This window comes from Seriola lalandi, unplaced genomic scaffold (genome assembly GCF_002814215.2).
Source record: "Seriola lalandi dorsalis isolate HSWRI2012SDOR001 ecotype SW California unplaced genomic scaffold, Sedor1 jcf7180002054685, whole genome shotgun sequence".
Taxonomy (NCBI): Eukaryota; Metazoa; Chordata; class Actinopteri; order Carangiformes; family Carangidae; genus Seriola; species Seriola lalandi.
The window spans coordinates 41,663-65,498 of record NW_019525238.1 but is presented as its reverse complement, the minus strand read 5'-3'; the positions used below and the strand labels follow the sequence as shown (position 1 = coordinate 65,498).

Here is a 23,836-nt window from a genome sequence, read left to right as displayed (position 1 = left end):
GTCGAGCTCTGTTTGTTTGGGTGTTGTTTGTCTGCGTGTTGGTGTGTGTGTGTGTGTGTGTGTGTGTGTGTGTGTGTGTGTGTGTGTGAGAGAGAGAGAGAGAGATGGTTGGTTACTTGGTGATTAAGGCAGATCAGATGAGATAGTGAATTTTGTGATGAGTTGTGCTGCAGCTCTGGAGGCTCTGGCATTGCCAGGGGCCATTCAGAGCTGGAAGAGTGGAACTGATGAGAGTTGTGTGTTTGTGTGTCTGTGTGTGTGTGTGTGTGTGTGTGTGTGTGTGTGTGTGTTTGTGTGTGTGTGTGTGTGTGTGGTCAGGCTGTCTTGCTGTCATCTCCCTGTCTCTTCTCCTTATTTGTCTATCTGTCGTCTCTTTATCCCAGTCCCTTTCTCGCTTCACTGCATTTTCTTTACCCATGTGATTCTCTCTCTGTCTTTGGCTTCCTTTTTTTTCCTTTCTTGCCCTCATATTTTCCAGTAGCTTTGTGAATTTAGTTATCCCTCTCTCAACCTCCCTCACTGTCTCCCTAGTCCCTCCTCTTCCCCCAGTGCCCATGTCCTCCTCTCTATCCCCTCTACAAAGGAGCGTTGATTGTGATGATGGTGGTGGGAGGGAGAGTGCACACTGGTTCTTTTGACAAAGAAATGTCAAAGTGTGTAAGCCTGTGTGTAAGTGTCAGCGTGAATGTGTGTCGCTGTCTGGCTCTCGAAGGCCAGGGAGCTGATGTCATGAGTGTGTATTTGTGCGTTTGATGCACTGTTTGGCCAGTCATGCTGGCTGCAGCGCTGGTGCTGTGGCCTCAGAGCCCAGGGGATCAGGGGGTCGATATGTGTGGGTGGATGGTGTCCTCCATCACCCCGCTGTCTGATACAACTACAGACACTGAGGATAGGGGGAAAAAAAGGACCACTAGAGAACTATCTAAAATCTGTGAAGCCACCACTGTCTCTGTGTGTGTCTGTTTGATTTTATGCATAGCTCTGACGTCTCCCAGCACGTCTGCATCTTAGAGAGAGAGCATGAAAACATGTCTGTTCGCTTGTTGGAGTCTGCGCTGTTGTCTGAAAATGAGAGAGCTAGTTCCTCTGCTAGAGATAAAGCTTAGACCTCGATCACTTTTTTTCATGCTGGAGCTGGTTTAATCTGCCACATGTCACAAGAAAGCACTTTAATATCTTTCATTGAATCAAATTATGCGTCATGTGCAGTCTTTGCTATTCACAAATTATCGTGCCTATCTGCATGTGCTTGTCTCACAGTGACTTTGTGCGTGCCTGTGTCTGTGTGTGTGGTTTGAAGCTCATATGTTCTCCTGCTGTTTGACAGTCTCACTGGCTTCCCACCTTATCTGACGTACAGACACTTAGGAGGTGATGAGTTTTCTCGGGTCATATTTTAGCTGCATATATTGACTGTGTTTAGTTTAAGGAACTGTTTGAAAAGCTTTTAAAGTCAATATGTTGCTGTGAAGCAGGTGAGGAGAATCTTTGTGTCTATGTGTACGTCTGCTGTGAAAAAAAGATAAGTGTTTTTGAATTTATTACTCCTCACTGCTGCGCTTGATCAAATTGTTGTTTGAGTTAGCAGGCAAGTCATGACTGCATTTCAGGAACAAATAGAAAATAACAGAGACAGGAAGAAATATAATTATGTGAGTGATTTAGTGCATTTGCAGGCCAGTTGTTACAACTCACATGCTGTTTGTTGATGTTCATCTGCGTCTGCATGTCTTTTTCTTTTGCGATGGTAAGATGAAGTTTCCTGGATGCCCGCTTCAGTTTATACCAAGTGGCATTTTTGAGGTATTCAGTACTTAAAGATAAAATCTGGAGTTTACTGGATAATCTAAATATATACTTCTTCATGGAAAACAAGGAAGGCACATTGGACCCATTGGAACCCAAGAGGAAGTTGTGTTTCAAAGTATATCTCAAAACAGCCCAGATCACATATGTTTGCAATTGCAATCTCAAAGATAGGGCAGGGCTATTAAAGTTCAATACTTTTTGAATGAGTAATTTAAATGTGTCAGTACTAAAAGTCATTGAATACTTTAGATCATGGTTTTGTTAATCTCGTACTATCTTGTGCTATTTATTATCATACTATTTTATTTCAGTTCTTGTTTGAGAAGTTTGGTGTGATTTGTTGAATGAACCAGAATTTGTTTTGGGCTACAGCCACGATATCAGCCTGCTAACATTCTCACTGTGATCCGCAAGTAACTAACGTTTGCCAAGTTCACCGTTTTATTTTAGCAAAATTAGCATGCAAATATTTGCTAATTAGTACAAAATGTCCTTAGTTTTACATGTATTTGGTCATAAACCAAAGTGTTGGTTCATTCTCTGGGGACCATGAATGTCTATAGAAACTTTTGTGTCACAACTTTTGTTGACACAGTTCAGTCTAGACCAAAGTCGTGGACCAACCAACTGAAAAGCTGTATGGATCATTTTGGATCATTTCAGTATCTATACTGGAACTCAGGTATAACTCATTTCAAGCAAAACTGAGCAACAATCAAAATACAGCTTTCAAAAAGAAAATTAAATCAGTAGCTAAACAAGTAATACAATTTCAGCATATCAGACTGATTATCTGTAAATCAGTCACAAACACTGTAGTGGGACTGTTGAGTTTCCTGAGAATGTGTTCAGAGTTTATGAGTTTGTTTGTGTTGAGGGGATTTTTGTGTGGCTTCCAGAGCCACTCAGTTCTATTTTTAGTTCAGCAGCTGACCTCATGGCCCCTCTCAGTCCATCAGTGCCAATGGGACTGAGAATCTGGACGTTCACTTTCCTTGGACACAAATGCTCACATTTACAGACTAGCGGGCACACAGACACGCATTTTATTTTAAAACAACTGCGAACGTGCGAGGGAAGTGGGATGCGCCAAACTCATTATGTGGCGTGTTAGGACATTGCTAAATGGGGCCTGTTTGGTTTCTCCTTTCTCTGAGGTCACTTTGTCCTTCCAGTGTGCACTGCAGATGAACTGAGGTCTGTGCCAACGACTGCTGAAATTAGTGAAGCAGAAGTCAGAGTATTGGGCCACCTTGTTTTGTGAATGCTTCTGTCATACAAATACATTATACTCACAGAGAGGCGCGTGCGCGCACACACACACACACACACACACACACACACACACACACACACAGACAGACATACACACTGTATGCTCTATACATGTCCACACAAACAAACACATTCATGGATGCACTATTGGTCCAAACATGGAGAATCAGTAGTTTTTTTTATTCAAGTATCGGTAACTGGCCCCTGATCTTGGTGCCTGTGGGATGGGTTGCCATAGCAATGCGTGTGACCTAGAGTCAAGTAGTCTCTTGTGTTGAGCCAGACAAACTGACAGCCGAGGTCTGAATGTGACATTAGGAGACCAGAGCACCTCATAAATCTGTGGGAAGCAGACCATGAAACCCAGCGGTGAGAATTCGTCAAGTCCTGAAATGAAGTGAAAACACAAAAGTTCGTGCTCTCCTCACAAAGGATAAAATGTTGACCCTAAAACTCTGCATTCACACTCCAGTGTGGTAGTCCAGTGGCTGACTGGGTCTCGATTACCAGCTGTAGCTTTGACAAGCAATTTCTATATAGATCATCATAATCTGATATGGCACAGATGTGCTGATGGAAAATCTAAAGGTTTCGCCAACTTTTCAGCTGCAGCCAAGTTTTCTGTGCAGGCTAACTACGGAATGTGAGGATGGCCACTACAGTAACATCTGGATGTCGGTTTCTTGGCTTTTTCAGCATAAATTTACCATAACATACATATATGGTACAGAAAACCTCCAAAAATGATAATAATGAAGTCTCTTTGAGCTGCAATCTAATCTCAAGCAAAATATCATAGATATGATCAGATAAATATGATATAGCCAGATATAACTTATTAACTTTCACTCTGTTACTTTCTGTCCAGATGTACCATCCAGAAGGAGTGCGCCCGGGGGCTGTTGGCACGCTCTTGGATCAGCATGGGTGAAGGCCCCCAGCAGTGTCCGTCCATGACCCTGACACCCCCAGAGATCAGCATCTCTGCAGACATCAAGGTAACATGAAGTCCTTTCGTGTTGTTGTTGCCATCAAACCCTTTTCATTGGTCATATTCACATAACTGCTATTATGGTCAGTGGGGGCAGTGTATTTAAAGCTGATGAAATGAGATCTCTCGTGACCACCTGCATACCCCCGACACCATTCACTATTATTATACAAACTATTATTATTACCCTGCTGATAAAGTCATGCCAACACTGTTTGCTGCTGCAGCTGCCTCCACTATATACAGATATACAGACAGACAGACAGACAGATAGATAGATAGATAGATAGATAGATAGATAGATAGATAGATAGATAGATAGATAGATAGATAGATAGATAGATAGATAGATAGATAGATAGATAGATAGATAGATAGATAGACTGAAGATAGTAACTTTCAGTCACCTTCGCATGAGTTTCTGCAGTACAAATGAAAAATAAACTAGAGCAACACCTTTCACAATCTGTCATTTTATACACTTCACCTACATCTTTTAGAGTATGGATTTGGGACACAGAGAAACTGTCAGATATTGAGTGCTACATCACACCACCAGTCTGATTTTAATCAAAGCTGGCAGGATGATATATCCTGGTAAAAGGAGCGCCTGCATCATACTTGGTGCTATAGCATGTAAACTGTTGTTTTCAATCATTTCCGCTAGTCAGTGTATCGTGTAACAGAAGCATAATAACAATGTGATAATTAGCTCACTGAATTCTGACACTTGGAATATATTTGACCTTTAATTACAGCTCATAATTAGATGAGGCTGAGAGACGACAGGTCATTAATTGGTTCATTAATTGTGGATATTTGCTTGCTATGTAGGTCATTTCGGCTGGTCTGTAATAGATCTACCAGCTGCCTGATCCACGGGCATCCTGCAGAGTCACAGGAAGCTCGGCTCAAGGTTGTCTCCCCAAACAGGAAGCAGCAGGCAGGAAGTCAGGGCCCTAGCCAGGAAATGATCATTTCCAATGAACAATAGAGCAGATTTTTAAGACTTGTTAGCACATGTTACCAACCACTTCACTTCAGCTCGTATCTGCTGAGCCTCAGAATATGTCATCTTGCTTTTCCTCTCTGCCTACACCCCACCTTTTTTTTTTCTCACATTGAAATCATTTAGCTGAAATTTCAGTCATGTCAGAAAGGTGTTATGTTTCTCATTATACATCTGTCATACTTCATCACATAGCCAGATTTAGATGTGAATCTAGCACCGTGCCATCTGTTTCTTCATTGCACTTTAGTTTTTCTATTTCTCTGCCTGAACTCCTGAACAAACTTGAAGTTATGCCAGCACCATTTGCCCTCTACCAAAGCCCTCAACTGTACTTGTACTGGATTTGAAGACATGTGTGGGCATGTGGAACTGAATTTCTAATTAATTTCTGTTAAGATGGAGATCAGCAGTTATTTATACTCATGCACCTATATCTGGTCCTATCGTAGGATGTTGGAATCCTGATAAATGGCAGTGTTCCTGATCTGGTCGGCTCCCGGGTGGAGTGTGAATATGGGCCGGGTGTTTCAACAGCTGCCACAGTGCACCTGGACTCCGGTCCCGCTCAGATCCAGACCTGTCCCCTGCTCCCTCGAGTAAACTACCAACCAATCCTCCCTGGCACAGGTGAGACTGCAAACAGGCCTTCATTTGGCTGTGCACCAATGCTGCCAGCAATATTTTTCCACACAATACAAGTACAGTTACAGTATGTGATTCTTTTTATTTATTATTTACAAGATGTTGAGCTATATTACAACAGATGTAATTTCCCCTTTCATCTTTCAAAGTCCAGCTAGAAGACGCCTCGCTGTCTAGTTTGTGTTATGACACCGATATCATCTCGAATGCTTGACACATGCAGCTTTGTTTACATGATTCTCCAGATCATCTGACTGTTTCTGTGGCGATAAAAGTGAATGGCACATCTGTAGTATCTGGGAGCTTCATCATCTATGACTGCGAGAGGACTGGAGCAATACACCCCAAGATGTCGTGAGTCATACATCCCATTGTTGTTACTGTTTATCTCAAATTCTTGATTTATTCAGCGTTGGTGATGCTTGGGCAACATACAGAATCATTGAGAGCCATCACTTCCAAATACATTCACTTAGTGGATGATGATTTCACAGACAAAAAAAAAAACTTATGATAAGTTTATAAAAAAACAGTGGCAAAAATAACTTGTCCATTTGGGGCTTCTTGTCATGTTCAAGATCTTTATGATTTGTTCACACCAATGAGACAGTTCCTCTCTAAACTTCTCAAATGCTTTAATTTAAATTACTATTTTAGGCACAAAATGGTACGCTACCAAACACATTATTCAAGTACAAGTACAAAAGAGGAACACAAACCTCTGACATTTAAGTACATTTTGTCATTTGTCCGTTCTTTAATTGAGAAGGATTTTAGTTTACCTGTAATGGAGTATTTTTACTTTGTGGTAGTAGTACTTTAACTTAAGTAATACACTGGATCTCAGTATTTCTGCCACCAATGCTCAGACCTTCATCCTCTGGCTATTTGATTTACAGAAGTTCCCTCAAAACAGACCTTCCTTAATGAGATCTAAATACCAATAAACTATGATCGTAGCTGTCCCTAAATATAGAGCTCTGCCAAGCTATAGTATCACTCAAATATCAGCCAAATGTCAGCTAAGGTCTCTGTGGCATTGTAGATGCGCACATATAGCTGGAAGGTGAAAGACAGCAAAGCTTCTCTACTCTGTTTGTCTCAGTGGCCTTTCTGCTCTGTCCCTGAAGTCTTCCTCTCTGTTTTTTTTTCCCCCCTGCTTCCTATTTAGGCATCAGTTAGTAAATATTGCCGACACGTCCTCTCGGAGGGCTTATTGTGTGTTTGGCTTGCTCAGGGATTCTCAGTACAGGATCAAATGTGGAATTAATATGCTGTAAACATTAAGCCAAAGGAAATTGGATATGTGTGTCTGGCTGGTCATGTTGATGTTTGTTTTCGTGAAGGACTGCGACTTGTATGGCCCGGTCACAAAGAGGGTTTTCTCATGCTTGGAGGCACACCAGCTGGCTTCCTCTTGCATGTTGGACCATGTCAGAGGATCCACTTTATCTGATGGGCAGATCTTAGGCTTAGATGGGCAATAGTGTGTGTTAGTGTGTGTGTGTGTGTGTGTGTGTGTGTGTGTGTGTGTGTGTGTGTGTGTGTGTGTGATTCCCTGAGATTGAAACCATTTGGGTGTGTCCTCTTTGTTCACTTTTTCAAAGCGGCCTAGAAGTGTGAACACAGCAGTTGCAGGTACATGTGTGCAAGAATCCACCTAATACTTGCACATGGCCTCGGTGCTCAGCGAGGTCCAGGAGTGTGAAATTAGATGGTGGTTTGTTGAAGGTGATAATGAGCAAAGTGCCATTCTCACAGGATGAGCAATGGGCTGCAAACTGCGTAGCTGCTATACTCTATCTGATTATAATCACTTCAAGATGTTTTTTTTTTTTTAATAATCCCTAAGGAGAGTCTTATGAGCTACATCTCCTCAATGAAGGAGAGAGGAGTCTCTTTGTTTTGTGTTTCGTAGTAAAAAGCCATCACTTAGGTTTTTTGTTTATATGTTCAAGCTGAAACGTTTTTGGATTGATTTTTTATATTGTCTGCATGGGTGACTGTTTTTAGACATTAATGGCAGTAATTGGTGGTCTGTGATGTGTGTGATTTAATTCCTTGGGCAAAAACTAATTTTCTACTGATTTCAGTGAAGGACATTTTCATTTAGCAACAGAGCTGATTACAGTTCACACAACAAAGTGAGATGATGTCAGCAATACAACTGTGGATACTCTGCCAAAGGGCTGGACAATAAACCAAAGTTTAATGCATCAATTATGTTCATTATTAATTAATTAATTTTCAAAAAACATGAAAAATGTCCAAAAGCCAAAGATGTAAAATTTACTATCACATGAGATGAAGAGAAGCATAAAATTCTCACTATTGAGAGGTGGGAACTTGATAATGTTAGGAAATTTTTGCTTGAAAAATGACAAACGATTATCAATTAATGGTCTATAGCCAATTAATTTTCTTTCAATCAACTAATCAAATTTACTCATATTTAAATTTTCTATGAATAAACAAATTAGCTTGATATATTATTTTTGTTAGTTTTACACAAGATTTTTAACAGTAAAGAAGTGTCTAAAGGCTTAAGTTGCATTATGGGAAATGTAGGATCCAATACTAAATTTCAGAATATCTCAGCTTCCGCTGCTTCAATTTTAACCTTTATTTTTTGAATTGTGATTCTAGTGAGTTGACCAAATTAATGAAAGTGCAATGCTAAATCACTGGAGTACTCCTTTAACTAGTGCTACTTTAATAATTTGGGATAAACATATTAAATGAGCCAACATGAGAAAGGAAGTATCATCCACAGATATGGTAAAAAAAAGATCATTAATAAGGCAAAATATCACAATTATTCTTGGTTGAAGTTTGAACAACACCTTAACAATGTAGAGGAAAGTTTCAGCTGTAAGAGGTCTTCATTCAGAGTATGACATTTGTGTGCTGAATCAGTTTGTGTGTTCTTGAGATAATCTGCGTGACTGTGTCTGTGCGTAAGTGTATTTAGACAGCGCTCCCGTGACCTCCTCAAAGTGGTCACTAGGCAAAGTGCTAATGACAACCATACGAGAGCATTCCAGTGTCACCAGACAGCCCAGTAGGACGAACCACCCAACTTGCCCTCTCACTCTGCTTCTGTCGCTCTGGCTATGTCTCTCGGTCACACTCACACTCTCTCAAACACACACTCTTTCTGTGTTTTATTTGCTCTGCATGTCTGTCCTTGTGTCTTTCTTTTTTTTTTCTCTTTCTTTGTCTGCCTCTGTCCGTTTGCTTCCATCGTTCTGTCCTTCTCTATCGCTCCCCCTGAAACTGGTCTTTTCTTCTGCACGTATTTCTCTTTGACAGAGACGTGATTGAGGATGTGTGTTTAACCGCTGTGTCCACTGAGAGGCCCTGAGAGTGTGAGCCTGACTGTGTATTTAGTATGTGTGTGTGTGTGAGTGTGTTTTTGTGCGTGTGTGTGTGCATGGTCATTATGACTTGAGGTAGGCTATGTCATAGGGTATTTACTATCAGTGTTAGGTCAAGCAGAGAGAGAGAGAGAGTGCAAACAATCTATGTGTGTGTGTGCGTTTTTGTGTGTGTGTGTGTGTGTGTGTGTGTGTTTGTGTGTGTGTGTGTGTGTGTGTGTGTGTGTGTGAACATGCAGGGGTGGTGGGGTATAGGTGTTATAGTGAGACAGAAAGGGAGTCAGGGAGGGAAAACAGAAAAGCTGCAGCTGATATGAGCCTTGAGGGGGGTGTCTGCTTCTAATCAGAACACACACACACACACACACACACACACACACACATACACACGTTTCAATCATGTTTCTGCATCCTCTTAGACCCACTTCTCTCCCCCCCCGAGAGTGCTGCTATCACCAGAGGCGCTATCATTCCTAGTGTGGGACATCTGTCTCATCCCGGAGGCAATGCAGTGACACACACTCCTCTCACGCACAGACACACTGTACATTGGAGGTGTTCCACATTAGGTAGTTTATCTGGAACACACACACACACAGACGTTTCTACTGCATCCACAGTAAAGACGAATACAACCCATTCCCCTAAACACTGCCCTTTATCATCTCTCCTACACATCTAACCTGAACAACTACTGTGTCTTAAAGGATAGATCACACAAATCACAACAAAGTAATAGAAGAGATTAAGAGAGTTTAGCTGCCACTGTGACACTGTGTCTTTTATGGGATTTCATGGGATGATAAGCACTAAATAACATAGTGTAAGAATATCAAAAGTACTCAGTTTTTCTAACATTAGCCACCATACGTGACTGGTCATACCAGACCAAGTGAGGTTGTAACGATTAGACCCCTGTGTGTACCGAATTGAGCAGAGGTGTGTGTTATGAATTCAACTTTTCATTTGCAAGAAGAATGTGTTGTTTCTTCTTTCAACAGTTATATAGTGTCTCTTTACAAGACAAGGCTGCTGATATTATATATTTGTGTTATTGTCATTAAATCACACGTCATTATTCCTGTCTCAGACCTGTTTATGTTGGCTCTCAGTGCCACACCCATTTGTTCCTACTTAAGACATAAATCTTCAAAAACTGGTTACAAATATAAACTTTCACTTAAAAAAAGCAAAGTAATTTCCTGACACAGCTGGGAACTGCAGTTTTTAGCAAATGTTGCTATAAGAGAAGTGAGTATTTATAGCAGGTAAACAGTAAATGTGGGGTTGAGTCATAATAAACTAACAATGTCGCTGTTCATCATAATGAAGAAACAGTTGATGTGTTTGATAGCTTATGGACATCAAGAGTTCTACAGCGTAGAGGAATTATCTATGTCAGTGTTTGAGTACACAGGCAGCACTTGTTAGACGGACCAATTCATTGTCGGTTATGGTCTTTTCATGGAATTTGTTGACTATAAGAAAAAATATATGATATCACCAGACTTAAACCTTAAACCGAGTCCTAACCATCAAACATCCCTTTGAACTTGAGGAGAAAGCCCTCACTTCACAAACACAGACATTTTCATCTTTTAGACTCACCACAAGTCACTGCCACCCAGCAGTTTATAAAGGGGGTCTGTCTTTGAGCCATATATGAGGGCATGTCTTGGACAAATGAGCATGAATTGAAGGGAGTATTAAGCTGCCGATGGACTCAAAATGTCATCACTTTAGGCGGTGCTGAAGTCTAAATGGATCTCACATAGATAGAAATGAAGGAGACAGCATACACACACACACACACACACACACACACACACATACACACATCATCACCATCATTTACCAGTCTGAGTGTTTATAGAGAAGTGCCTTGTTTCATCTTAGCAGATTTGGCCCTGTTTGACCTCCAGAATGACTGTGTTGTAACTGAGGAATGGATGTGTCTGCTACTATGACTAATCATCACTTCCTTTTTATTAAAGCTCAACTTTGATGCCTGTAATCAGTTTGGCTTCTCCATTTGTATTACACTCCAAATGAATCAGAGTCAGCCACATTCTCAGCTTTTGAAAAAATATGTATTTCCTGCATGGGAACAGATCAGAGGGTGATACAGGGAACGGAACATGCCAGATTTTCCAATATTTGATCCTTGTTTCTCAACCCTTTCCATGTTTGTGTGCGTGTGTGTGTGTGTGTGTGTGTATGTGTGTGTGTATGTGTGTGTGTGTGTCTCCATCTGTGTCAGATGTGTGAGCTGCCTGAGCACGAGGTGGAAGTGTTACTGGGACCAAGAGAACCACCTCTGTGTCTCCAGTAAAGATGAGTCAAAGAACAATCTGCTAGAGGTGAGTAATGCTTCTAATCCATCAACCAAACAGACGTCTGGAGGATCTGATAACATTAAGATCCCACAAGTCAAAGCCTCTGACATAATCCAGACTCTGTTGTCCAACATCTCCCAGTGTGCTGTAATGATCTGAGTCCAGACGGGTTAGGCAAGAGCAATCATGTGGTAATTCAGGGTACAAGTGTCCCAACTATAGTATGTAGAAATGTTGAAAACAACTATAAAATCTCAGGAGACTGTGGTTTTACAGAGACATAACAGGGTAATGTACCATTTTAAATTTCCTCTGACCTCCTCCAAAGTTTCACTGTTTGGCAGTTTAGTTTGATATCTCAGCATGTGGGAAGTTAGATTAGCTGTGGCCCTATTTTTGTAGGGAATTATTATTAAATGTCAAGACTGCTTGTTGCCTGCTAAGAGATAAATCTACACCTACATTTTCAGTAACCGTTTTATATATCACTTCATTTTAAGTAGGTTACTGTACAAATGTATTGTGTAGGTATGTTTGGCAATGTAAAGCCCCACGAGGGTGTAAAGTACTCTGAAAATCAAACTAATTAAATAATGTAAAAGGCCTGGCACAAGCTTATGAAACGGCTGTGAAACTGATAAATGTTTCCAAAACTAGTACAGCTTCATTGAAACCAATTAAAGCTCCCCAGATACCACCGGCTATTGTGCGTGTTCCTGACAACATCAAGACTAAGTCAGCCATCACATTATTCCTCCTCCCTCCAAAGTTTTATTGCCCAGCCAGGTCCCATGAGCTGTGTGTATGGACATCCTCTCAGCAGACTCTGGCCTCCAGGGTGGGGGTCTGACCGTGTCTAGCCACGCCACTGGTCCCATTTAGAGGGGAGACGATGTGAGCCATAGTCCTCTGGTCAGCTGCTGGTCAACTGCAGCTGATTTAAGTGTTTAATGCTCAGCTTTCTATCACAAGACCCCCTAAACAGGGAAGGAATGCTGTTTGTTAAACAACTGAGGTAATAAAGACATCATTGCCTTTTTTTTAAGCAAATGCAATAAATCTTAGTCAGGCATGCTGTTTCAGATCCCAAGATACAGAAAGACAAACTCATTAAAGCACAGGAGGCTCGTTCTTTTTAAGTCACTTTTATTTATATAAAATTAAGGTTCTCTTTAAACATCAAAAAAATTTATTAGGTCTTTGTAATGTAGGTCATAAGGAGAAGAGAGGGGACTTTTTTCTGTTCTGCTGAGCCCATCAATGTCCGGTGGGTCTGTTTTTCTAATCCCTCATCGTCCCTCTATTTGAAGCTATTGTTGTTTCCCTCAGAGCGAGACTTCACCCTCTCATTTCCTCCTCCTCCAGATAAACAGGACAGGTATTTTGGGTTGCGGATGTGTGCAGAGGAGCCATTGTTTTCTTTAACTACTGTATGTCACTTCCTGCCCCTACAAACCACCTCACCACAGAATGCCGCTTCCTGTCCGAGCCTGGTTGCCTCAGAGGTTCCTCCATCACCATCAGAAGTGGCCCAGGACTTCACCTTATCCCTGAGCAACATCCAGGAGGTATGGCAGACAGCCTCCAGCTATAGAGCTGAACTTGGACCTTGTCCAAAATGCATGTTGTGAAAATGATTGGAATAAAACTGAAACATATGGTGCGTTTGCTTCAAGCTGAGTTAAACACAGATGGATATTTGTGTGCTGTGATTTGGGTCAATGAACGACCAAAAATTTGAGTTTGGGCGATCTCCATGTTGTGAGACAAAGATGCAAGTGAAAAATGAGCGGGTGTCTTTATGCTTATGTTGCTCGCTGCTCAGCTGTCTGGACGCAACATGCCTGTGGTATCTCACTGCGACTAGCTGAGTCGTGTCTTCGTCAGCACAGTGAACATTGTGCAGTCGGTCTGAGGCAGCACACGCTGCAGGAGCTTTATTTGCTTGTGTTCATTTTAAATTCAGCTAGTCCTTCCAGATCAGTTTTTTAAACTCCTATTCTCATGCTTAATCCACGCTGGGCGAGTCAGACGCTGATCCTGCATCACTGATAAGGACACAACTGGGATCCTCTGAAAATTCCAGTGCTGACTAGTTGCCAGGTGTGGTCAGTCACATATGCCCAGCCCTGGCAGGCCTTTCAAGCCCTCTCCTGGTGTGTTGCTATGGTGACAGACACTGAGTCATATACAAACTCACACATGTGACACGCAGCCTTAATGTAATTGGCCATTCATACTACTCTTTCTTATGAGCGTTTATACAAGCTGATGTTGTTTGAATAATGTCTTCATCTTGTCGGCAAGTCAACAGAGCAGGAAACGTGGTGTCAGTCATTCGTTCTCGCTCAAAAGCGTTGCCATCACTCAGACCCTTGTGGAATGTGTGGTCAAGTTTGGTTTGGTTCCCACACTTTTACTAAAAGGACAAACTTAAAATAAATTATTTAGACAGAACTGTGATAAACAGTCTTACGGAAACATTTCACAAAAAGCAGATTCTTGCATGTTTGTCTTGCTGTGTCTATTAGATCTCAGACTGAACATAAGAACGGGGAATGTTTTGAAGTGTGGTATGTTGGAGTTTGTCTGGAAAAAAGAACCTGCCAGATGCAAGAAAAATCAAGGTTCTCTGGTGTCAAAAAGCACAGAGAAATAGCAAAGTCTTGGAGAGGGCGATCAAAGTCGACCAATTTAAGTTGGCTGGATTCACAGACAAATGGTTTCCTCCACTTTAAGTATTTGTCCTTTACTGCTCTAACCTATCTTAGCTTACCTTAACATATATTTTCTCTCTTAAACTCAGGACATTCATTTTATGAAGAATACATTCATATTCATTACTCTGGTTCCCAGATGACATGCTGAGGTGTGGGAGCCCAGATGTTTATGAATATGAATTTCGAATAGATTGCCTCTTTTCCTGGCAGGGACAATTATTGTGGGTTATTCCAGATTCCTGATACTTTTTCAGGGTTGTCAATTGTTACCAGACATGTTTGAAGGAGCAGAAACTGTCTCCAGCTCTCTAAAGCAGCGATTATATCATTCTGAGAACAGCATACGATCAAAGTTTGCTCACTTGTTTTTTGTTGAAATAATGCCTATTGTTTAAAATATGTGCTTTGCCTGACAGGGGGAGGAGCTGGAGTGTGACTTTGGGACAGAGCAGCAATATGAGGCTACCTGGCTGAACAACTCGACTGTCAAGTGCAGAGGAGTGACAGTAAGTATAGACAATGACCTATACCACAAATAACTAGTCAATTTGCCAAGTCTGAATAAAGATCTGTTCATTCCTCCTTCTGTTACTGTGCATTTACTGGTTCAGTGTGTTGATTATTGTCAGGTGTAAGCTGTGTTTGTAAGTTGTTTTTATCACAATCATTTTTAACCCTTGTTTATACGCTGAATGAGAACCCATTATTATCTAGAGAAGCAAGAGTGAGCATGTGGAGGCAAAATTAGACACAATACACACTGAGGAGATGCAGAGTACAAGCAGTTTTACTTGTACCACCTACCTTTATGTCCTTGTAGCTGTCCACTAATCAGAGGAGTCAGATTTACCACCTCAACCTGAGGAGGAGAGGACACTTTAGTGGACAGGGGAGGGATGTTTTTGTCGACAGCCCTCAGCCAATGAAAGGTAAGATGTTACACCCATGGTTTTGTAGATGTGTATATAAAAAAACAGATTAAAAAATACAATTGCCGTCTGCTACGCTTGAGCTGTTTGCTCAGCTCTCTGGTATTTGCAGTGTAATTAGATGGCAGCAAAAAACAAGACAAAAAAAATCTGATATAGCTGCCACCGTTGCTCTCAGAATGCATTTCACCTGTGCATGGATGTTTTTTTGATGAGATTTGTGGATTTGATTAAACCTGGAGAAAAATAAAGAATCGCTTACAGGGACAAACAGTGTTAGGCTGCCTTTCACTTGCAATAATAGCAGTTTGTGTATTACAACACATAATTTGCCAGCAACTAGTAATTTGCCATAATATCATATTCTGCTAGCGTCTAATTACACATAATGATTATAGAACATAGAGAGCTGCAATTTAAGGTGTTATCAATGCCTCTTACGAGCTATGTTCGCATGTATTGTTGCAAATACAGTTTGAGCTCCATGACAACAGTGAGATGATGAAACGTGGCATGCAAATTGTTGAACTTGGCATGTTGTCCATAGTGCAGCTACAAGCCAGTCCTTGCCTATCCCAGTCCCAGATGTGTTGTTCACAGTCCATGTGTCTACCATGTGAACAACAGCCCTGGGCCGCTGCCAGGTGCTCTGTTAACGGACAAGACAGTCGCTTCATAACATACAGAGTCATCACATTTCAAAACATCACACTCTTTATCACACACGTGCAGCAACATAGAAACTATAATATGTGCACAACTGCATGCGCAGATGCACATGCAGTGATACAAATGGGACTTCTCCCTGGGAGGCACATTGGAACATGAACGCAATCATCTGTTTTTCACTGGCTTTGTTCCCCTCCACCCCACTAGCTGTCTTTTTTCCTGGTTTATTTTTATAGCCATTAATATATCATCTTGCAAATTCTTATGCTGTTTATTTAGAGCATGCAGCCCATATGGTTCATATAAAGTATAAAATAATCTTAGAAGTCCCCAGCACCTTAAGTTAACCTGACAGGGCAAACGCACTAAATGTCTCTCTCTCTCTCTCTCTCTCTCTCTCTCTCCCCCCCCCCCCCCCCCCCCCCACCTCCCATCTCCCTCTAGTGGAGGTGTATAACTGTGGAGTAGGTAGCTCGGACTGTTCCCAGTGCTGGGGCCGGGAGGATCAGGGCCACCTTTGCGGTTGGTGTGACAACAGCTGCAAGCCGCGGGTTGACTGCCAGCCAATCAGGGATCAATGTCCAGCTCCCGAGATCAACAAGGTAAGATCAGATGTTTAACATGCATGATTTTGGACTACAAATGCTTATACAACCCCCACCTCTTTGTTGTAGCCTCCAGGCTCTATTTTCCAGCCATAAAATGGTGAATCATGGGGTCACTCACATGGCGTGGTGCCCCCAAGCCCTGTCTGTCCAGTGTCAGCTGCTGAGGGAATGTTTGTATAGAGTCTCATTAAGGCAGTTGACTCAGTAATAACACTAACACTCACTTAGCCATAGGCCTCTGGGGAAACAGCTGAGTTGAGCTGCAATCACTCAGGACGGCATGGGAAACACCTTCTGTCCTGTGTGACTACAGTATGTGTGTAAACTGTTTGGTTTTGGGTTTGAAAACTACATGTGTAGAACCCTTTGTGTAGAAAACCACAGAAACTGAAAGAAAGCAAATAAGAACCAGGAGGGATTTTTAGATATGTGACCACAATAAGAGCAAAAACCACACTGCTTAAAGGAATTAAGGAGTGTTAATCTTACACAGGATCTGACCGCGGTCACGTCAAAATGGTCATCATGATTACCGGCAACGCCTTTCTTTAAACTGTTTATGGAGCTCATTTGCATGATCTTATTCATCTGTTTGTCCACATGTAACGGGAGTGTGTTTAAAGCTGTCCTCCTTGCCTTTTCTGCTGCTACCGAACTTTATACCAGCGCAGCTACAGTAGGCGGTCATGGGAAGCACGGCTCACATGAGACCCAGTCGGCCTCAACTTCCTGTAGATAAAACCTGGTCAGCCCATGAGAATAAGCGAGCAGAACAAAGCAGGCGGACACACACACACACACACACACACACACACACACAGGCCCACAATCTGTCACACAAATAGGCCATATTGAAGCATTCATGATTATCCCTCATTCTTTGTAGCTGTCAGCATACTGTGACTAACAGGATGCTCTGTGAGAGTCTAACTTATGTGGACTTCTTACGTGACTTAAGTTAGCTGGGCTGAGATGCCGTATGCGTGGGTAGACTATTGTTGCAATTCTCTCTTCCTCCTCTCTCTCTCTCTCCAACACACACACACACACACACACACACACACACACACACACACACACACACACCCACCGGTTCTCTCAGGAGAACGGGTTGCAGAAAGGATACTGGGGCTGTGGTTCTGTGGAGTGTGTGATGCAATGCTTTGGCAGCCATGTTTTCCCAGAGAATCCACAGGGGTTAGAGCCTGAGTACTCGGGCTTACGGAGAAATAGATTCACACAACCCTAAACATTTACACACACATACCGCAGCAGCTCTTTGTTGTATAGTCCTGGCGACTGTGTGTACGGCTTAGATGATGAAACATGCTTCTCTTGCTCTGCATTGTCACATACAGTCTCTATCACGAGGTACTAGCACCAGAATATCAATAATATGGAGGGGGATTTCATTATTCCCTAAACTTTGCTGCATACCACCTAATTGTGAAAAATGTTTTATATTCCATGCATTGACGTAAGACAATGGAGACATTTATTATCTCTGTAGGCCCTTTATTCTCATGTCATGTGTGGGCTGGTCCACTATTTTAAGAAAAATTGATTAGAGGTACTTCAGCATCCAAAAACAGGAACTGCCAGGGATAGTTTCTCCATGACATGAAAAAGAAAAAAGAGAACAGAGGGATCTGAGTGAGACATAAATGGTTTGGGAGAGGATGAGGATGGAGAACTAGTTGGACATAGAAAGGGTGGAGAAGTACAGTATAGTGAGAAGCTTTTTCCTGTTTTTGTCCGCACGTCCTCCATGATTAGTGTGATGCAGAGGAACTGGAATGAGGAGAGGAAGATGAAAGCTCTGACCTCAAAGCGATCTGTTGAGAACAAAAGAAAAAAAAAGAAAACATATGGACTTTATCAGGTAAGTAGTTTATCTGGTGCAGGTTATATATCTGGGTTTTTTTGATTTGAATACAAAAAATGTAATAGCTCCATCATTCCTTGTGGAGGTATTTGCAGAGACACATTCTCACTCTGTGATCTCCCTGTGGGCCTGGCAGAGTTTGTGCTGTAAATCAAGACTCTCAGACTTGTAAGAGGTGTAAATGAACAGCATGCCAGCTGATGTTGATGTCAATGCTCAATGGCACCACAGAGGCACACTAGGTGCTATAAGACGCATAGTGATAATAAATAACTCAGCTTACTGCTGAGCTCTGTAGAGAGGGTGAGTGCTTTTGTGTGTTTGTCTGCCATTCTCTGTATGCATACATGCTCACACATGTATTTATGAGGTGTTTGTACATGTGTATGCAAGAACGTGGGTATGTGTTTTTGTCACTGGAAGTATGTGTAGTATAAGTGGTGTAAAGTAGGTACAGGGTGGTCACACTTAGTATCCAAAAGCTCACCATAACCACAAAAACAATGACATCATTTCCTATGGTGTAGATCGCACAGAAATACTGTAAGTAATGGGTTGGGCTCCAACAGTTTGTTTTCACACGATATTAAAAGTAATACATTCTTTCTTTCCTTAACCACCTCGACATTTAGCTGGAATATATATGGTTTATTTATCTGCACTGTCGCTCTTTTCAGGCTTCAAATTATCTGGATGCAGAGCCTCTCACCTAGACGAAACAGAAATGCTGTTTTCATTCTTAAGCTCAGTTTCTGATAGAGCCGGAGCCAGGCTAATAACACAGAGGGGTCACAGTGACCTCAGCTCAGCCGGGGGGGGGGGGGGGGGGGGGGGGGGTCATTCAGAAAAGCATGCACGCTGCTGGGCCAGCTATGCAACAGTGGCAAGATGATGGTTGATTGCTTCTGTCTGTGCGTCGGAGATGCTATCTCTAAAGCTGTGTTTCCGTGGTGATTGGAGAGGTGACGGTCCTCTCCTTTCTTTCTGTTGCATCCGAATGGAAAGTTAAGAGACCAAAGGCGGGGGCTGAAATGGTGCGTGAGAGTATGCCTCTTAACAACAACAGAAATGGGACTAAGGAATTTGACAGAGCAGACACAGGAAAACAGATGAAAGGGAATAGGACTGTGAATTAATTCTCCTATTGAGGCCTTGCTCTCTCACTGCCACCATCAGCGTTCACCCTCCTCTCGACACTCAGTTCCCTAAATTGCCTCCCCACTCATCCACCTTTCTGCTGTGCTCTCCACCATGCCTCTCCAGCCCTCACTCTCTCACTCTGTCTGTCTCTTGTGGGATGTGAAGGGGGCTCTTAGGCTGCTCTTTATTTGCATGTGCTGTAGAGGATTAGAGGCTGAAGAGTCTCAGACTGGCACAGTTAAGAGTCTGCTTTGTGTGTGTGTTTGTGTGTGTGTGTGTGTGTGTGTGTGTGTGTGTGTGTGTGTGTGTGTGTGTGTGTGTGTGTATATATATACCTAAACCATGTGTCTATTCAATTAGATCTCAGTCTTCAACAGGAGTACACTTCCACTTGTCCTTATCTCTCTGTGTGCCACACTCCATGTCAGCATCAGAGACAGCATCTCTCCATTCTCTTAATTCTCTACATTATCACCTGTCATTAGTCTGGTGTTTTTAGGGAGGTAATCTACTTTTAAGCTCTCATTTATTGTGCACATTACAGGGTTTTCACAGGCTTTTCTTTCTCCCTGCTCATTACTTCACTCCTTCTGTCTCAGATCTTCCCCTCGAGGGGGCCAGTGGAAGGAGGCACCCTGCTGACAATAGAGGGAAGGAACCTGGGCCGGAGGGCCGGAGCAGTGAAGGTCTTTATTGGAGATGTGCCATGTATTCTCCTTCCTGAGCTCTACACTGTCTCTGTAGAGTAAGTATTACAACATATGGCTGAATTATATTTCGCAGGTCTGTGTCAGTGTTTGCCGAAGCACAGCAGAGTGCTGACACCTTTTTTCTTCTACTCTGTCAAAATGAAATGAAAGCTTGTCCTATATATATCAATACCATTTATATTTAAAACCCTGTTAAAATATGCAAGTATGCCTCAGCTAGGACTGCTGGGATGATAGCTAACAAAGACCTGTTGTCATGGCAACCTGACATGCTTTCAAGCAGGTGAATGTTCAGGTGGACAGCAGGAAGAGACTGAGACTATGAGTGCAAGTGAATGAAAGATTTGTCACAGTTAATAAACCTTAAAGAAGTCCTGACATGAGCAGTTCATCTCAGCCACGAGCACAGTGTGAAACCAGACCTGAGCCAGTGAAACTAAGACTCAGATCAGACAGCACAGTGAGATCTACGTGACTTATTACATTTAATGGGAGTGAGCTGTCCCACACTAGAATGACTTACCAGTCGGGAAAAGCATGAAAAAAGTTAATGGTTTAAAAAAGTTCGGTAACTGCTGCAAAATTTGAAACACTTGTAATATATAGGTGTTAAAGTATATTTAAAATAGCCGATTGTGAGCCAAAGATACTTTTCAGTTTGTAACTGACAAGCTTTCATCTAAAGAAAACCCAAAGAAAAAACACCTTTATATGAATTATTAAACTTCCTCTCACAACTCATTGTCACAGATCATTAGTAGAATCCACCTCTTATATGTCCACCAGTCTTGAAAATAGTCAGTCTTCCCGTGGTTTAGTTTTCATGTATTCATGAAGCTAATTTTCACAAATATTATTATGCAGCACACCTCTCATTTGAAATGACTCCATTGCCGTCGCTTCGTAGCTCAGGAACCATCGCACTATCACCATGGAGACAGCAGGACCCCGCTTTGACACTGGCATAACAGAGCTCGGTGGAAGTCGGTAACTCCACAATTACATCCAAACTTCCATTCAGTATCTGCAATGTTTCTTGAATAGAACTGTTTATCTGGTCTTGCTCCACTGAAGCCAATCATTGTATTATGACCAGTTCGAGGGCGACCTGCGGGTCTTACCTGTCACTCCAGCTGCCTGACACATTCCCCCGAACCACACATGCCGAAAACAGCGAATCACATTTCACTCCAGAGGTGATCTCATCGCGTGTAGTCATTCCTCATTGGCTCTTGAGGCTTGTTGTTATGACAGCGAAGCATATCCTCATTGCAGGAAGTGGCACTGACAAATCACAACACGTCAGTGCATCTGACAGTGTCAGCACATTTGACTTACAGACGCAACGCACAAACACACGAACACACATACATGTTTCTACTTTTATCCTTGTTGGGACCTCTTTGATTGATTTGATTAGATTTGATCCTGTTAACTTGAACCCTTTACATTCAACCTTAACATTTAATCTTATTGTTCTTTAAATAATTAAGTTTAAACTAACCTTATGTATACCACATTCCTAAAGACACTTGAAGATCTAGATTCAAACTGGCTGTCTCACAAATGCCAAACACACACACACACTCACCAGCGTACGCACAAACACACACACACACACACACACACACACACACACACGCACACACACGTGCTCATATGACCTCATTTTGTCAATTGTTTTGCTGTTGAGACAGGTGTCTGCTCGTGTGCTGAGAGGTGAAAGTTCACATCTGCATGCCAAAAGGAAAATGTGCAGCACTGAAGAGACGGTGCTCCACTCACTCGGTGTCAACATTTTAATTAATGGCACAGTCAGTCCAGGCACACCTCATTTACTGGAGTACTTCTCTGGATATTTGGCTCACATTCTCCAGACTGCCCTCTCTATCATTTTAATATGAGCCTTGAGTGGCCTTCGCACTGTCCATTTAGCAGAACCTAGACAACAATCATATCCAAACACACAGACTTCATTGTTGATGATCCTCATCATCCACTCGAGGGAAATGATCACAGGCATATCAGTTCTAGCCAAAGTACTGCCCTCTGAAACCCATAATATCTCCACAGTCAGGCTGCGCTGGAATGTGGAGCAGGGGTCAGTCCAGGCTCTGTCAGTTCCTACTTTGAGTCTGCCTGTCCTTTGACTGGGATCACACTGCATCAACATCACATTCAGCTCACACACACATACACAAACCAGGGTGTGCATGCCCTGAGTCTTAAAAAACAATGAACTCTGTTTCCTCAAAAAAAAAAAAAAGCCTTAGAAGGTATTAAAATATCTTAAATTTCATTCACAAAAGTCTTTTTGTATGTTTTTGTATTTGACTGCCAACACGAACATTGTGTGCGCAGGAGGCTGCACCGTCAAACCACTGTCACTACTGTTTACTACAGTCATCGTCTCATACTGTCAAAGTCAAATTAATTAATCATTTTTAATTGGTTAATACATCCATTTTCTTCCACTTATGCGGCTAAAAGTCTGGTTAATTTGATTATTAGTGCCACGGGTGCTCAGCTCCGAGGCTGGTCCTGGTCAGGACCAGTCCTAGCCTGGTCAGATGCGTACACGAACTGATGAAGCCTCTTGGATGAGAGGTGAAACGTCTTCACAGACAAATAACCTAGTCCAGTTGTTTTCGATTTAAAAAACTCCTTTAGGATGCTTCTGTTTCGGGTTTATTATTCTTCCGCCAAATTTCGGCGCGTAACTCGTCCCGCAGCTTTGAGAAAACCCTGGTAATATATACATCAAAACGTGCGTCTTGATCCCGCAAGGGGTGCTATGACTTTTGGTGTTAAAATTCAAATTTTTCCCAAAGTTATTCCCAAAAAACTGGGAATAAATAATACATTAGAAATGCATTGGAATTTTCTTTAGAAACCCACCTTTTTATACAAAATTGCACCTTTTTTCTGAGTCACCCAGCTCTCTCATACCTGCACGTAAAAATGTGATTCAAACTATAAAACGGAGGAAAACTTCTGCTCTCTCAAAAAGACAGGAACTGTTTTTACATAACATGTAAACTTTTCAAACTGTGAGCCCTCAAAGGAGGAGTGCAAATCACTTTTTCTTCAAAGTTAGAGTGAAAGCATCAGTTGGCTAGAGTGCGTGAAGAAGTAAAAAATTTTTTAACTCGAGCTCGCGGCCAAACCGTAAAAAGGAGACAAATAATTATTTCTGAAAATGTAGACATAGTTGTTGGGATTCATAAAATGTAACTTTGACAGGCAGGGTCTGCACAAAATTTAAACGGGGGTGCCGAGTCCGGCAGCAATACCTGTCTCACTCTCATTGACACCTAATGTAAACGTCTTTTTTTTTCAAAATAATCTCACTCTGTCTTCGCACTGAGCTTCCTCACTCATTTTAAGGAATATCTGAATAAAATAGAGACTGTAAGAAACTTCTGGCTTCAGTGTCTGGCACGGTCTTTTCGGTTTATGAAAAGAAGTAACGGTTTTCTCATAATTTGCAGTTGTTTGAAGCCATGTAGAAGCCAAATTCTGGGCAGATTTTCACATTGCCTTGGCAACGACAGCTCCTGACCTGTGTGCGTGCGTGCGTGCGCCTAGCAACCAGATAACCAATTCTCCAAGCTCCGCTAGCTTTACATTAGCCGCATGTTAGGTCTTAAATTACATTTAGTTAGGTCTTAAATATGTAAGTCCATTTACTGCTTCCTTCGTTGCTTTTTTTTTTGTTTTGTTAAAAGAGTGA

At 42.0% G+C, this 23,836-nt stretch overlaps 1 protein-coding gene across 1 annotated transcript in view; it reads left to right on the top strand.

Annotated features, from left to right (window-relative positions):
• The window catches only part of plxnd1 (plexin D1), a 61,943-nt gene that overhangs the window by 8,490 nt on the left and 29,617 nt on the right, over positions 1 to 23,836 (top strand). Inside the window, exons 5-13 of the mRNA XM_023422745.2 lie at positions 3,953 to 4,082; positions 5,537 to 5,714; positions 5,975 to 6,083; positions 11,367 to 11,466; positions 12,912 to 13,010; positions 14,579 to 14,668; positions 14,983 to 15,091; positions 16,205 to 16,362; positions 19,993 to 20,138. Coding sequence (XP_023278513.1) covers positions 3,953 to 4,082; positions 5,537 to 5,714; positions 5,975 to 6,083; positions 11,367 to 11,466; positions 12,912 to 13,010; positions 14,579 to 14,668; positions 14,983 to 15,091; positions 16,205 to 16,362; positions 19,993 to 20,138 — 1,119 coding nt within the window. The remainder of the gene's footprint in view (positions 1 to 3,952; positions 4,083 to 5,536; positions 5,715 to 5,974; positions 6,084 to 11,366; positions 11,467 to 12,911; positions 13,011 to 14,578; positions 14,669 to 14,982; positions 15,092 to 16,204; positions 16,363 to 19,992; positions 20,139 to 23,836) is intronic.